At 43.9% G+C, this 17,669-nt stretch overlaps 1 protein-coding gene across 1 annotated transcript in view; it reads right to left on the minus strand.

The window, feature by feature from the left end:
- Window positions 1-3,184: 3,184 nt before the first annotated feature.
- Window positions 3,185-17,669, minus strand: part of LOC119654652 (macoilin) — a 51,824-nt gene continuing 37,339 nt past the window's right edge. The window contains exon 8 of the mRNA XM_038060140.1: window positions 3,185-5,077. Within this exon, the coding sequence (XP_037916068.1) occupies window positions 4,632-5,077 (446 nt within the window). The 3' untranslated portion in view covers window positions 3,185-4,631. The remainder of the gene's footprint in view (window positions 5,078-17,669) is intronic.

Below are 17,669 nucleotides of genomic sequence, written 5' to 3' on the forward strand. Positions count from 1 at the left end.
CTCCTTGGGACATAAAGAAGGAGACGAACGTGCCGATTCTAATTATGTCCGCCGGGCGGCTGGCGAAAAAGAGGCAAAGATAAGACCCTTCCAAACTCAACCTTTCATCGTTGAAAGTAGTGGCGACTACCGAGTTTCAGATGGTGTCCGCGGTTGCTGTAAATGCATAGAAACCGAGGGCGTCATAGTCGGAGTGAGCTGCCAGTGGGGAACAGCTAGTGACACAGGCTAAGAGATTGGACGAGATTGTAAAGCCGTCTAAGAAGAAGTACCCTAGTGAAAAATTTGGTACTCCTGCATTGATGATGTCTGCCCTAAGGAATTGGCTTGACTGGAACGAATCTAAGAGAATTTCCTGTTTTCGTTGTTAATTGAGTCGCCGCAAGTTACATGCCTGGCGTTGAGGTCACCACGAAGGAGGAAAGCGTCAAAACTGGCCGCGATTTACCAAAGTTAGGACAGACTGAGAGCGAGGTGGCGGCATTTATCATCCGGGGAGTAGAAAGAGCTGATAGGAACTCGAAGAACGCCGCCGCCCCTAATAGAGAGTGTGACCACTGATAACAGGCAGTGTGATGCCAGTAAATCAGGTGGGATGGTATTTGCTGTTAGTCCCGATTTGACTAGAATGGCTGTGACTTTGTCCGCGTCATTGCAAAATGTGATGAATCCGAGGGCTGAGTGCATTAAAGATTCGATTTTTGCTTATTCCCTTTGTTTCAATCTATAAATTATAACAAATTTCAAAACTTGCACTACTTAATAAGCTCACAATAGCCAAATTTTTCTTGTTGCAACACCAAAATTAAGGCCAATTGTCCGTAGTTACTTTACACAAGAATAGAAGAGAAATCTAAACAAAAAAAGTATGAAAAACTTTTTGTAAATGAGTTAGAGGAGCAGTTAGAACACCAATTCTCTTTTTAATGCTATTCTTTTTATTTCTGAGTATTCTTCATACGTTTTTTTTTTGTTCACTCCATTTTTTTTTCATATTTCTTCTCTTCTTTCTTCAAATAGACGCTTTGCATTTTGTATAAACAAAGTTTTTCTCCCACATTTTATCTTTTCGCATTTTCAAAGGTAGCCAAATATCTTATATACTTGAGAGAGTCAAGCGAGTGCAAGAAAGCACTCACACCACATTCAAAATTCGGAAAAGAATCGTTTAAATCAATTGAAACGAATAATCTGGAGGAAATAGAGAAATTAGGCCAAAATTCGGAAAACATCAACAACAAAAATCGGATAAGCAGGAATGGCAGACAATATAAATAATAAAAACAAAACCCTTTTTTAAACAAACTTTTTCTTCATTCTTTCTCTCACTGTTATTTTAACAAAACAAAAAATCATATTTCGCTTGGTTGGATGGTTTTTTTCGCATTCAATTAAAAAAAAAACATAATTCAAAAGGCCGGCGAACATGACAATTCACGGCGGCAAATAAATTCTTCGGTAGGAAGCCTTGTGAAATGTAGAACGTTCGATTCAGTGCATTGCGGACTTCTGCAAATAATCCCGCAGAAAAAAACATTTTACATTTCACAACCCCCTGGGAAGCTCAAGCGCGTTTGGAAGATATTCTCAATTAAATCTTTCTGTAATTCAGGAGAATGGTAATAGTGAACAATACGAAATCATACTTTGAAAAATAACACAAAGAAAAATTGTATACATTATAATAAAAATTAAAAAATCAGTCAATTGTTTTTTCTATTTTATATATATATATATGCTTAGTACTTTTCTTGTTCTCCTCTTTCTTCTTTCTCTTTTATATCATCACACTGTTAACTGGTTTGTTATGAAAGCCATTCATTCGTCCAATTCTATTGTTTACTGTTGTCGGATTGATTCAGTTCTTTGAATCCTCAAGTCTAGTGGTTTGTGAATTTCCAAAGTTCGATTCAAATTCGTTTACACATTCAGCGCAATCGGATTATTTTTGCATTTTCATATAATCCACTTTAAAACCCGCTTTCCTGATGACTTGTGTTTATGTTTTATGCATTTCAAAAATAAATTGATAGTTTCTGATCGGTTAAAAAATGTAATTTAACACTGGAAAACAGAGGGAGATCATCCTTTTCTTTTTCATTAAAGCAGGAAAGAATTCGGGCGAATTCGAACTGACTAAAGTCATTTTGGAGCATGTTATAAGGCCTAAAAATAAGTTTTGTCGGTTTTCACAATAGATGGCGTAGTTTGTTTTTTATTCCATTGATCCACATTTCCAAACATTCATCGGAAAGCCACTGTCAATAAGCACAAACGTCAGAATAAATTATTTAATTGAAGTGTAAACAACAATACTTTTTTCATCAAGGAAAATGGCCAATTTTGTACCAAATAATGTGTTTTTGCGGGGAGTTCTACTTCATTATTTCAATATGAAGAAAAAAGCAACCGAAAGTCATCGCATTTTGGTGGAAGTTTATGGTGACCATGCTCTATCTGAGCGAACGTTTCAGAGGTGGTTTGGACGGTTTAAAAGTGGCAATTTTGACTTGGAAGACGAAGAGCGTGCCGGACGGCCAACAATTTTTGAAGATGAAGAATTATGGGCATTGCTCGACCAAGACCCATCGCAAACGCAAGAAGAACTTGGAAAAACATTTGGAGACACTCAGCAAGCCATTTCCCACCGTTTAAAAGCAATGGGAATGATCCGAAAGGTCGTATGAACTGAAGTCAAAAGACGTCGAACGCCGTTTTTTCACGTGCGAACAACTGCTCCAACGACAAGAAAGGAAGGGTTTTCTGCATCGAATAGTTACTGGCGATGAAAAGTGGATCCATTACGATAATCCCAAGCGTCGGGCAACGTGGGGATACCCCGACCATGCCTCATCATCGACGGCCAAAGCGAATATTCATGGTGAGAAGATCATGCTGTGTATATGGTGGGACCAGTTGGGTGTGGTATACTATGAGCTACTAAAACCGAACGAAACGGTCACGGACAAACTCTACCGACGTCAAATGATGCGTTTGAGCCGCGAACTCAAGAAAAAACGGCCGCAATACCAGCAAAGTCATGATAAAGTTATTTTGCAACATGACAGCATGGCCTGGCTGAGCAGCACTTCTCCAATTACGACAAACTCAAAAAATGGCTCGATGAGTGGATAGCGGCCAAGCCGGCCAATTTTTGACGCGATGGTATCTATGAATTGCCTGAAAGATGGAAGAAAGCTGTGGCTAGCGATGGGCAATACTTTGAATAATTAATGTACAACCGATTTTTCACAATAAAGCTTCAAATTTAAAAAAAAAAACCGACAGAACTTATTTGTAGGCCTATTATAATTAGAATTTATCCAAAGATACATTCGGTACAAATGATTCGTTTTAAACAAAAGCAATTGCTTGTGCGTCATCCAGTTTTACTGGTATCAATGGAAGCATTTCATTTGAAATAAACAAACAGTTGGGTCCGAGGACTCGAAACGGAAGAAATGCACATGGAAAAAAATTGAGGAAGAATCCATCAGTCCGCAGATATGCTGAAGCTCAGATGGCTATTCCTTTTTCGCGGTGAATGCATAAGATCAGCTCGATTAGCATATTCACGGGCAACCATAACTGAGTCTTATAAAAATAGTATACAAACATGTGAACTTAGTCAATAACTTTGCGAAGATTATCTTTGGATAAAATCCGAAAACATTTTTTTACAAAATTTCATCACGTCTGATGTAGAGAGATCATTAGAGAGAGGAGGGCGGATAAGTCGAAATCGCTAGTCATACAGGTGAACTTATTTCAGCTAAGGAGAGAGTCCCTCCGTTGGCCAGGCGAAGACAAATAGAAAAACCTAAACTGAATTTTCTTCTTCTCAATACTTGCTTTCCTACAGCTTTCGTTTTTAAGTGCTTATCACACGCACATATAATGTACAAACTAACAATTAATAATAATAATAAATTAATTTTTTTTTGTTTTCTTTGTTAATCTAAAAAGAAAGTACTAATCCAGAAATGAACCTTTCAAAGCTTTGTTCAACCCCATGGAACCAGCAAATTAATTACTTATGTCACTTATAGCAAAAGGTGAAATTTTGAGGGCGGGTTCTGTGATCAGATGTTTCCCGGGGGAAAAAAAATCGAGCCGAAATCATGCACGCGGCACCGACTTCATAGCGAGTGGATTAGCTTGTTGCTTTCAAATGCAACCCTTATCGATCACTCTTCGATGAGCTCATGCAAAAACAAAGGGATCAATTTAGAAGATCAAACGGATCGTGTTCAAAATTGATAAAACGATTGCTGTTGCTTTTGTTGCAACGGCACACGACTGGTGTTATCGTACGATTGTGACTTGGACTCGTTAAGTCCTTGTTGCTGAAAATGATGCTGTTTTGTTTGCTTTAATTGTAAATGAGGTTGTTGCTGTGAAGGATGGCAATTACTGTTCTCACAATGTTGGTGATGCAAATTTCGACCCGATTTGTTGCTTGAATGTTTCGTCTGTTGTTGCGATTGCTGTTGGCTGTTGTTGTTACTGTTGTTGCTCGGTTGGTGGATACTGTGGTGTTGATTGTGATGATGTTGCTGGCGATGTTGTTGCTGATGGTGGTTGTTGTTATGATGATTCTGATAATAACTTCAAACCTGCCTACGCTTATGTCAGGCTTCTGCACCACCGACCAATGAAGAATTTTTCGGAGTATAAGCCGTTGCATTCGGGTCTAGATTGGACGATGTTTGTGTAATAACATTGTTAGCATTGACATTGCCGGACGATGTGACTGCATTTGTAACTCCGCTTGCCGATGTCACCACTGTCACAACGTTTGAAACCATACCGCCTCCGCCTCGAGAGTTCATTTGTTGCTGATGAGCCGCTGCAGCTGCTGCTGCCGCCGCCATAAGCTGTTGATGTGTAGGACCTGCAAGACTCATTATTGGACTAGATGGCCCTTGGAGGGGCGGTGTATCGTTCATGCGAAGCATTGATGAACCAGTTGTCGAGCACTGCGGCAGACATAACGAATCGGTTGGCATTACAGCTAATAGTTGAGCGATTTTTGCCTTCAAATCAAGAACTTCTTCGTCTTTACTTCGGATCATACCTAGAATGAAGAGCAAATATGATGGTTAAAGCTATATAGTCATCACATAGAGATTTTGTTTACTATGTTAATTAGACTCATATAACATTGCTAAATAGAAATCTGTGGCGCGGTAGGATTCGCGTTGCGAACACCAGCGGACAGACGACATCACCGGCGCTCTCCACTCAGTTTAGACCTCGCCACAGGAGTGGAGAGCAGAGTGCCATGAAGGGGACGGCAAATGTCAGTTTTAAAAAAGAGAAGGATCACGACGAGCCGACCCCGCTTGTGAACGGGACAAAGGCTGAAGAAAAAGAAGAAGAAGAAGGATTACAGACTTAAGGCGCGAAATAGTCGCCTGAACAGCCAGTGTGGCCGAGATGCGGGCGACGCTGGACGCTCAGCGTTCGGGCGCCAGATCACGAGCTCACTCGCGGTCTGCCACTCGAAAAGGGCGATGAGGTAGCAGGTCGTCAGGACAGTCCACGGACCGAGGGATTTCCTGGTACCACCGCAAATTCGACGATAAAGCCACTAAATGTACAATCCCTTGTAAATTCACGCCTGCCGCAAAAAAACTAGGTCCGCGGGGGGTCCTGGCGACGGCCACCCAGAACGCAGCGCCACGTTGCCTAACAATTTACGACCCTCTCAACAGGCGCAACTACCTCGTGGATACTGGTGTGGAAGTTTCGGTTCTTCCCGTATATCCAACACCATAAACTATTTCCACAATCCCTGAAACTAGCAGCGGAAAATTCCTCCCGTATCAACACCTACGGGTATAGGCAAGTGGACGTGAGTCTTGGCTTGCGTAGGACATTTTCGTGGCGTTTCATCCTGGCGGATGTCAGCTTCCCCATACTAGGCGCAGACTTCTTGTGTCATTATGGATTGCTGGTAGACTTGCAAAACAAGTCTCTTATAGATTCCACGACCAACCTTAATTCGTCGGGACAAATGGTATCTCACCCAGGCAATAATCTTTCCGTTCTTTTAGAAGACATTACCGACTCTCGTGTTCGGGCACTTCTCCAAAAGTTCAGCCAGATTACTACCGAGTGTAGTCTCTCCAAATCAGTGAAGCACAATATGCAGCACCACATTAACACTACGGGTTCCCCGATCTTCTCGAAGGTGCGTCCTCTACCATCCCAGAAACTGGCTATTGCGCGGAAAGAATTTGAACAACTCGTTCAGCAGGGTATCTGCAGGCCCTCAAACAGCTGTTGGTCTGCCCCACTGCATATGGTCCCTAAGCCAAACGGCGAATGTCGCCCCTGTGGGGATTACTGAAGGCTAGATGCTGCTTAACCAAGGCTAACTCCAGAAACATTCCAAAGACGACGATATGCACACCCTTTGGACTCTTCGAGTTCACTCGGATGTCTTTCGGATTGTCCAATGCGGCGCAAACCTTTCAAAGGTTCATCCACTCGGTCCTGCGAAACCTCGACTTCTGTTTCGTATATTTGGATGATGTTTTGGTCGCTTCTTCCTCAAAGTCTGACCACTTAGCCCATCTCGAGTGCATTTTTCAACGTCTCCTTGAGGCCAGGTTAGTCCTAAACGTTGAGAAATGTAAGTTCCTTCAAACACAGTTGAGACTCCTCGGTCACTCCATTTCCCCTAAAGGAATACAGCCCGACTCAGACAAGGTGCAAGCGATTACAAGCTTCCCGCGTCCGAAAACTGTAAAGGATTTGTGGAGGTTCTTGGGCCTGCTAAACTTCTATCGTCGTTTCCTGCCCAAGGCCGCCCAACACCAATCCGTTTTGAACGCGTACTTGTCTGGCCCCAAAACTAAGGACACACGAGAGGATCGTGTGGTATGAAGCGGCTGTCCGCGCGTTCAATAAATCCCGACAGCAACTGGCTGAAGCTACACTCTTGGCATTTCCTTTGCAAGCTGCACCTCTAGCCGTTTTCGTTGATACCTCTGACATCGCAGTAGGTGCCGCTCTTCACCAAAAGGTGAATCACGTCTGGCAACCGTTGAGCTTCTTCTCTAGGCAGTTGAACCCCGCTCAGCGGAACTAGAGTACCGACGATTGTGAACTGCTCACCGCGTACTTGAGCATCAAATACTTCCGCTTCTCCCTTGAAAGCAGGCCGTTCACAGTGTTCACGGACCATAAGCCTCTCACATATGCTTTAAAACAAAACCCGGACAAAGCGTCCCCTCGTCAGCTTCGACATCTGAGCTTTATAAGCCAATTTACGTCAGACATCCAGCACGTGTCCGGCAAGGACAACGTAGTTGCTGACGCTTTGTTTCGTGTCTCCGAGGTTAACATCCCCGCCTCACTAGACTTCTCGGCTATTGCCAAGGCGCAGGAGGATGACGCAGTACTTCAAAGCCTCAAATCCAACCCCAAATACAAATTTCGGGAGATGCCCATCTTCGGCTCGTACCTCTCTCTGTGCTGCGAAGACTCGGAAAAGGGACCTCGGCCTTACATTCCGGCCACCTTTCGCAAGGAAGTGTTCCAACAAATCGATTAGCCACCGATAAATACTCTGGTCCTCCATGAACAAGGATGTCAATTCCTGGGCCAGAGAGTGCATCGCATGCCAAAAATCTAAAGTCACCAGGCATGTAAGGAAAGAAGTGGGCCCATTCCCCCACACTACCAAGCGGTTCCACACAATACTCCTCGACATAGTAGGGCCTTTGCGAGACTCGCACGGTTACAAGTATTGCCTCACAATCATCGACAGGTTTAAGCGGTGGCCTGAGGCAATACCTCTGAAAGACATTACGGCGCAATCTTGTGCAGAAGCCCTCTGTCGAGAGTGGATACCTCGCTTTGGCGTCCCTGAAGTGGTCATCACCGACCAGGGAATGCAATTTGAGTCCACCCTTTTCTCAGAGTTAGGTAAACTCCTGGGGTTTAAACGCCAGCGGACTACTGCATACTACCCGCAATCCAACGGGATGCTAGAACGTTGGCACCGGACGCTGAAAGCCGCCATTATGGCACGCGACAATCCGTCCTGGACCCAAGTCTTGCCTCTCGTCCTACTCGGCCTACGTACAACCCGCCGAGAGGAATTTGCTGCCAGCCTCGTGGAGCTGGTATACGGGGAGAACTCGAGACTCCCAACTGATCCGGTCTTCGACAAGAGATCGGGTCTCACAGAGTCGGGGTTGGTGCGTCTGCTGAGAGACAATCTGCGACGCATCAAGGCCACTCCTCCCACCCAACACTAGTCCGCACCTGTCTGTGCGCCCAAGGAACTGGACACGTGTACGCACGTCCTGGTCAGGACAGATGCCATCCGGAAGCCGCTGCAGCCTCCTTATGAAGGCTCGTACCGCGTTCTCAAGCGGGGAGAACATTTCTTCCAGCTCGAGATCGGTGGACACAAAACGGCGGTCTCCCTGTCCAGGCTGAAGCCCGTGTGCACCCCTAAACAACGTCGCGTTCGCTTCAAGGTCTGGTGGGGAACACAGTTCCAGATTCGGTCGCTGAAACCCCTCGGTTTGATCTGGGGGCGGAGTGATGTGGCGCAGCAGGATTCGCGTTGCGAATACCAGCGGACAGATGGCGTCACCGGCGCTCTCCACTCAGTTTAGACTTCGCCACAGGAGTGGAGAGCAGAGTACCATGAAGGAGACAGCAAATTTCAGTTTTGAAAAAAGAGAAGGATTACAAAAACTTCTGTCTACGACGAGACTCCTAGTTGTAATTGATTACTTAAAGTGTAGAACAAACTAATTATATTAAATTAAATTAATTGATCTGATATTCTAGGCAATAATAAGTACCACTATTATACATTATAATGATTTCTATCGGGATTTTATCATGTCTTGTTTTATCAGAGGGAGATTTCGATGGTGTGTTTTTTCCTAAGTGAAACCTATAAATGAGGAACAGATGTAATTGATAAAGAGTATATAAGCCCCCAAAAATCCATGACTTACGAAGGTGGTTCAATAAGTACCCATGTTAGCAATAAAGACACCATTTATCCAAAAAATGTTTTTTTATTTGTCAACATAGCCCCCTTTTAGAGAAATAACTTCTCTCAATGTTCCTGCCATTTTTCCTAACCCTTCCAAAAAATAGGATTTGTCGAACTCTGAAAAATAACCCACTGTCTCGGCGATGACTTCCTCGTTTCAGCAAATTTATTTCCTGCGAGCCATTTCTTCATGCTAGGAAACAAGAGGAAGTCGCAAGGAGCCAGATCGGAAGAATAAGAGGGTGCGGCAGCAATTTATAACGCAATTCATGCAGTTTAGAAGTGAAAGGTCACGATGAATGTGCTGGTGCGTTATCATAGGGAAAAATCACCTTCTTTTTCACCAAATGCGGCCGGGTCTCCGTCAATTTTTTGTCGAAGCGGGTCAATGATTCACTGTATTATTGTACAGAGATAAGTCTTCCCTTTTCTAAAAAAAAAAATCGCGGGGGTGAGGTCGTTGTCCCAAAAAATCGTCACCATGACCTTTCCGGTCGATAGGATCATCTTCGCCTTCTTTGGAGCAGATTCACCAGGAGAAATCCATTGTTTTGTTACTTAGTTTCTGGTGTATAATGATGAATCCAGGTTTCATCAACGATTATAACTCGACGCAAAAACTCCTACGGATCGCGCTTAAATTGTCCCAAACACTGCTTCGAAGTTAACAGCCGCGTCCGCTTGTTGTTCACCCATCGGGCCGACAATTTTTTCATCGCCAACTTATCATGTAAAATATTGGTTGCCATTCGATCAGCGAGAATCATGTCATGGACTTTTTGAATAATTTCCTCAGTAACCACATCTGCCGAGCGTCCTGGTCGCTCCTTATCAAAAACGGACGTTCGCCCAAGTTTAACTTCGTTGAACCAATATCTGTCTGTGATCAAAGATGGGGATGTGTCCCCATAAACAGCATCCAACTTTGATTTTATCTCCTCACATCTTTTCCCATCCAAAAACAAAAAACTAATTACCGAACGATACTGCTTTTTTCGATCTTAGCGAAAATCACGAGGCACGTCTTCGCTACTGAAAATCACGAGGCACGTCTTCGCTATCATTAAACACGGGTACTTATTGAACCGCCCTCGTAAAAACCAAGCAAATAATCTATTAGTTGTTTTACCAACAAATGAAGGTCTAATATGGCTTTGCTGGCTAGGATTAGATGATATAACTCCGACAATTACGAAAAAATGTTTCGAAGCCCGCTTGAGAAAGTAGAAGAGACGTGTCAGTAGAACTTGAATGACTATGTAACACCCAGGCGTCTCAGGGTGGCCTTATTAACATATGGTTGCCATAAACATAGTGGGTCAAGTTTCCTCATGTTTTCTTTTCAAGAAGCTCCCACTGTCCGACAACGTTTCTCATCGGGGGTTGGGTTGTTGGTGTGGTAGTCAGGGACCTAAACTTCTAACATGCTGACCTGTTGTATGCCAATGGAAGTGATCGACTCTGCTTCTGCACGGTGGTCTCAAAAGGCCTCCAGGCTAATTTAGTTAACGACCAAAGCAATGGCGACATCATAGCAGTCAAAGTAACGATAAAAAGTCAACAGGGAGATAATAAGATTCTTTGGTGTTCAGCATATTTCCCCTATGACGCAGAAGAAGAGCTATCCAATATGCCAAAAGGAAATGCATGGAGATAATAACAAGATGTGATGTTAATGCCCACCACATATGCTGGGGAAGTTCCAACATCAATGCAAGAGGACCGAGACTATAAGAGCATCTAGTAGGAACCTATCTGCAGATCCTCGGTTAATGAACCCACTTTCTCTAACGTGATCAGGCGAGTGGCCATCTACATCACAGTGGCATCCCCTGACATTGCGGCTCTAGTCGAAGAGAGGTGTGTATCAAACGATATCACACTCTCGGACCACGGGCGCATTGATTTCGTAATGGGCATGGACACACCTTCGGCCACTCCATTTCGAAATCCGCGGCAGACAGATTGAGTGACGTATAAAATAGAACTGAGCGAGTTACAATCCCTGAGAGGCGCATTAAATCCATTGCTACGACTAAGAAGACAACCCAAATGATCACATACATCACATGCATACAGCACTCAACCGAAAAACTGGAATCTATAATACTATGCAAAGTAGTATGACTGGAGCGAGTAAAATGGACATGGATCTCATTCCTAAGTAGCCACTTCACCATAGGCAACACGCCCACTAGAAAGGCAAATCTACGGAGACAGGACTCCATGAGCTCAGGTCAAGAATTGAAAAGGCGATATGCGGAAAAAAGGCGCATTCATGAACATCGAAAGTGCCTTCAATTATGCCTCATTTGCGGCAAGACAGCATGGAATTGAACCACTGTTAATCAGTTGGATCCTTCACATGCTGGGGTGGAGAAAAATCCAGTTACTGGGCGGTTAGAAGTCTATTGAAGCACGGTGTTTTAGCGGCTGCCCACAGGGGGGGGTTCTCTCCCCTCTTTAATGGCTCCTGATGACGGATACCTTGCTGTGACTTCTGGAGGGCAAAAAGTCTTCACGCAACCGTTTCCCGACGATCTAGCCGTAATAACCACCGGCAAATTTGCGGGCTCAGAATGTGACCGCTTGAATGCTGCAGAGCTGCATTCACAGCTGGTGCCTCCGCATCAGGCATGAATTGGTTTTTGGAATGTTCGTACGCTCCTATATGGTTGGTATTTACTTCAGCTTCTCTACGACTTCCAAAGATGACCGCACTCTTCTTCTACTGTTCTGCTCTTAGGCAACCCACTCGTTGACCTCCATTGCAATTGTCACCCATCCTTAATCTGTGACCTATTCATTGTCATTTCCGTCTTCCGATCACAGCACCTAAGGGAAACAAATAGTATTGGCCAGCGTACTCCAATGGTACTTCGCAGACTTGGAGATTACGAACACCAGTACAAAACAGTCACAACTGGATCTTAATGTTGAAATAAGAAAGCGAAAGCGGATCTAGGGCAACATCCAGTTCGATGCCATTGTCTTCAGAAACCACGCTTCTGTTCACGCTGTCAAAAGCTTTCTCGAAACGAAGAGCGGATGAAGCGAAATTTTAAACTTAGCGCACTGTTCCAAAATTATCCCTAGGGTGTTTGTATGCTCAATGCAGGATCCCTCCGGAGCGAAAACCAGCTTGCTCACTGTCGATCAAGTTCCGAGATGTTCTTTGATGCGTCCCAGGATTATTTTAGCTATTATTTTTGTAACGGCAGGGAGCATGCAGATACCACTCCAATTGTCACACTCGAATCGGATGGTCTTCTTTAGAATCTTAACGATCATCCCCTTCTTTCATTCTCGGGGAAAAGTCTCAGATTCGCAAGATTTGTACGAGTGGAAGAGGAAACTACTCGCCCCAAGACAATAGTATTAAGGGCGTCCAGCATGCTCGCTGTCTTCAAATTGAGCGAGACTACGTATAGCCTTACAGGCTGTACATTCTGAGGTTAAGCGAGGATATATGACGAAACTCTGCAGAGCACTCCCCTCCCTGTTGCGGCCCTGTGTTATTTCACTCCGGAAAGTCTGATAGGATTAAACATAAATCCGATATCCAATTAATGCTTGTCACAACCGCAAGCTGCGCCTTAATTGTCTAGGAATCGATTTCGGACCGAATAATAACTGCGATTCTGGTTCAGAATGATAAACATTTTAATAATACAGTGCTGCGCCCCAACAAAACCCTTACAGACGGAGAGGACGATACTACGGGCAACTAAATGCAGTCCAGGGGAGCCTTCCAAAAGGTAGCGTGGTCTGTTGGATGATCTGAGTGCCGAGAACACGACATTTTGCTTATAGACGACTGCAACGATAATGATAATGGGTTCGTGGATTTACGCAGCAACCATTGCCGCGTCAAACTGTCCAAGCACACTGACTGCCATAAGATCAGTTGAGTTTCAACTGACTGCCTGCTTGCGGACAATCAGACTCTCAATATTTTACGTGCGTATAATAAGAGAGATTGTTTTCCTCCACTTGCCTCTCGTAGATGAGAAAGCTTTGACCATTCCCCAAGCTATCATTCAACAAGAAGAGAATTATTAGAGGTGACAGATGCCCTGAATAGTCTTGCGAGAATGTTGGTGAACATTGGACCGCTATTAAAAATGATATTTCCTTTGGCGCTACTCACAAGACTTGGATGACTGTGAGAGCCATGACCGCCGATTAAGACTAATACTGTGTTAGAAGCTTGCTCGCAAGCGTGATTTTTTTCCAAAAATCATCAAATCGAGTGTTGGCCGACTATAAAAGACAATGAATTGCGTCTTGTTGTAATGAAGACGAAGATGTTACGTCGAGCTAGTGCATTGCATCCAGATCAGGCATTCGGTAGAAAGAAATAGCGAAACCGATCACAATAAGCTGACTCCACTGATGGAAAAGAAGATTACTTTCCTATTGTATTATCCTAATTTCTCTATTATTTTGTACCAGGTTTCCTTCTATTCTTCTTTTATAATTTCATTATTGATTTTCTTAATTGTTTTATTTATTTTCGCATTTCCTGAAATATAGAATGGCATATCCTTTAACAGCGACCAGAAGAGGTTACGGATAGGATGCGACCTCAGAGATCGGGCCTCATAAACAGTTAAATTCTAATGAAGTCGGGGATCGGGTCCACAAAAAATTTATTATTATTTATTATATCTATTTTGACGTCGCGTTCGTGCACACAATTTTTTCCCTTTTTGTTTTCCAGGTTCTGGTGCGAACCTAACAAATACGTGAAGTTTTGTACATGTCAAGAATATCCCATGACCACATTTACTTGTATGTTGAACTTCCACAACTTTTTTCCGTTTTTAGGATAGCTTTTGCTTTACGTTCACTACAGCACTCACTGATTGAATGAAGATTTGTATTAAATATATACTCCCCCTTAATGAGGATGGACGATTCCGTAGCCTACATAACGACGAAATCTATGAGCGATACCATGACCGTTCGGTTGTGGATAAAATCCGGCTCAATAGGTAACGGTGGGCGGGTCACTTAATCCGTATGGATGAGGATGATCCCACCCGGAAAGTCTATAAGGGCAATATCTATGGTAGAAAAAGAAGACGAGGCAGACCCTGCCTAAGATGGAGCGATGGCGTAGGCCAGGACGCCAGACAGCTTTTAGGGATATCGAATTGGTGGAACTTGGCGCAAAACCGGGATGTCTGGAGTTCCTTATTAAGGCAGGCCTAGACCGGTTACCGGTTGTTGCACCGTTGATGATGATGATGAATGGCCACCACAATCGCCGGATGCAAATCTCATTGCATTATGGTGGGATGAGCTGAACAGAGAGGTACCGAAACTGCGTCCAAACAGCGAGTCTCAGTTATGGCAGCGTCTTCAGCAGGTTTGGCATGATGATGGGAAGATGAATGGAAAGAATGCTAAGAATTTGTGGGGTCATCATCAAATCGATGAAACGGATGGATTGATTGTTTCGTCTTTTCCACAAAAAAATCGAAAATATCATTGGCAAATGTTTCTAACTCATTTATAAAATGTAATTCCGAACAAATACGGTCAATAAAACTGTCTCAAAACGATAATTGAAGCGATAGATACAAAAAAAAAGAAGAGTTTTCTAGATGAGTCCAAACTTTTTCATGGCAGTGTATATCGTTTCTTCCTCTTGTTAATAGAACATTTTCCATGCCTCGAATAAGAACAGACAAATCAGTTATGACCGTCGACTATCATACAAGGGCGAGAATCGGTTTTTGGAATGTGGGTACCCTATATGGTTGTCATTTATCTCTTGATGGGGTATCGACACGACACCCATTGCTCGCGGTTTGCGGAAATGCACTTCAGCTCCTCCAGGACTTCGCCGAGATGACCGCACTTTCTCTACCGTTCTGCGTTAAATGCTCTTGGGCGATCCACTTGTTGGCCTCCACTGCATGGTAAAGCTAGCAATGCAATTGCCGCCCCTCCTATTCCCACATTCGCCTTCCGATCACAATGGGTCCGGGTGGCAGGCTTGTGCGCCGATTAAGTTCTTCGTTCGAAATAATATTAGCCAAGTACTCAGATGATACTTCGCAGGCAGATGGTTAACGAAGGTTTGGAGATTTCGAACACCAGCACAAAACAGTCTCAACTTGATCTTGGTGTTAAGGTAAATACATTTCCAGACAAGGCAGCGAAAGCCACCGGCTTCAAAACCCACGCTTCCTATAGATACAAATTGATCGACTCCCTCGATGGTGCAATGACCCGTCAGACTGAAAATCTTGAGTTTATTGATATTCATCTTCAGTCCGACTCTGCTTGCCCCTCTTTCCAAATCCAGAGCCAACTGGTCCAAGTCTATGATCCGTAAGAGAGCCAGCCTAGGCGAGGTGTTTGGGGAAGGATGTCATCGTCCATTGAACTGCTCCACGTCCTCTGAACAAGACAGCATGAAGAACGTCATCGATAACAAGAAGAAATAATATCAACTTTCAACTTTGATTCAACTTTGAACCTTATATTTTTTTGAGATTCTACTTCGGTGTAGCACGTGACATTTTGCGGCATCATATGGTGCTCTGATAATAACTATTAGTTTCTCCGGAGTTCCCCTCTTGTATAGAGCACGCCAGATACACTCCCTATTCACGCTGTCAAAATATTTCTTGAAATCGATGAAGCGAAGATTTGAACCTCGCGCACTGTACCAAAATGATCCAATCCAAGCCTGCTCTCTCTGTCGATCCAGCTTTCGAGATGTTCTTTGATGCGTTCCAAGACTATTTTACCTATTATCTCTGTGTTACAGCAAGGAGCATGCAGATACCCCTCTAATTGCCATACCCAAAACGAGTGCTCTTCTTTAGAATCTTAACGATCCCCTTCTCCCATTCTCGGAGAAAGGTCTCAGATTCCCAGGATCGTTACGAGATAATGGTTTTAAGGGCACTCTCAGGTTAAGCGAGGATAGATGACGGGACTCCGGAGCACTCCCCTCGCTCCCCGTGCGTCTTCATTGTCTAAGAGTCGGTTTCGGACAAGGTACTGACTGCGACCCCGATTCAGAATGATAAGCATTTTTAATAGTACAGTGCTGCGCATCAACAAAAATGATACAGAGGGAGAGGACACATACTACGCGCAACTGAATGCAATCCAGAGGAGGCAGTTTGCAGTCTGATGAATGATCTGAATGCCGAGGAGTCTGACGACACCTTACTTATAGACGATTGTAGCGATAATGATGAGGGTTTTGTGGATTTACACACCAATTGCCGCTTCGTCAAACTATTCAAGCGCACAGACTGCCATGAGATCAGCTGAGTTTCAACTGACCGCCCGTTTACGGCAAATCAAATTCACAAAATGTTTATAACAAGAGGCACAACACATAACCCACACTGCAACTAACCCGTCTCGGCACGAAATTACATCACAATGTTGTCGGCTTGTGGGTAAGCTCAGAAATCGTGACTTCCATCTGGGTGGAACTGGTGCAGCTCGCTTGGTGGTCTCTACAGGTAGCGGTGTTATTTTTTCTATATCTGAGGAATGTTTACTCTTCAATCTCGGTGTAGCTTTGATCTCCATTGCTAAGCTAGCCGCCACCAAATTTGCAACCCGTACAGTACAGGACCGAGATCTCCAAAAAAATGTCATTTCAACCGGCAGTCTGGGAGCGTGCAAATGCATGGTACCTCAAACACCCATCAACTACTTAACTGCAGAAATTAATGCATTTGTTGAGGATTCTCACCTTGAGGACGTCCAACTAATTTGGACTTAAGCGCAGAGCGGGGTTCGTATTAATAAATTAGCATACTAGGCCGCCAAAAGAGCTACCCTAGCGCGCACACCAATAAACCTCCAACAGTCCTCTCACGACGGACAACAATCACCAAAATGATCATGGACACCTCTAATGAGGAGTATCAACAAGCATCTAGGATAAAAGGAAAGTTCTTCGCAACATCTTCCCATGAATTCCAAACAAGCCTTGGTTCTCCACGTGTAGAACTAAAATCTGAAACCACCAAATTGGTTAACCACCTTCTCACCAACCACACCTTCAACAAGATCTTCCTGGTCAGGATAGGTGCCTCAACCACGATCCGCTGCGAGGCATGCGGCGAAGTTGAAACAAATGATCCATCATCATTCACTGCAGCAAACTTCAAACAACAGAAATGTCTGGCTGACCTTTTTAATGGCATGAAACACAATAATATAATTAAACCAGCACCTTTCATTGAAGACTCAAATATTGATATCTAATACCACGCAGCATACATCAGGATCTTCAACCGTAACCCGGAAACAACCTTTGGACACCTTCCACCTACTCAGCTACTAAATGGATGTGATACCAGCCGAAGCAAAAACACATGCTCATATCCACACTTAATAGCAGTCACTTCAACCAAAATCAAAATTACTGACGTCGTTGGCGTTATAGGCACAGCCTGCCAATCGGCCTCGCAGGACCGTTCCACGTGATCAAGTAAATCACCTGGAGGCTGCGAACCGCCCCAAAAATTCAAGCAAGCAAATAAAATATTGAAGGAAAGAACAGTTGATTTGTTGCTTCGCACCTGATCGACCGGACAGTAGAAATGACTGCCCGAAGGAGTTTTTAAACCGGAACAAGAGGAGAGTTAGC

The sequence above is a fragment of the Hermetia illucens genome, chromosome 4, assembly GCF_905115235.1.
Source record: "Hermetia illucens chromosome 4, iHerIll2.2.curated.20191125, whole genome shotgun sequence".
NCBI classification, from domain to species: domain Eukaryota; kingdom Metazoa; phylum Arthropoda; class Insecta; order Diptera; family Stratiomyidae; genus Hermetia; species Hermetia illucens.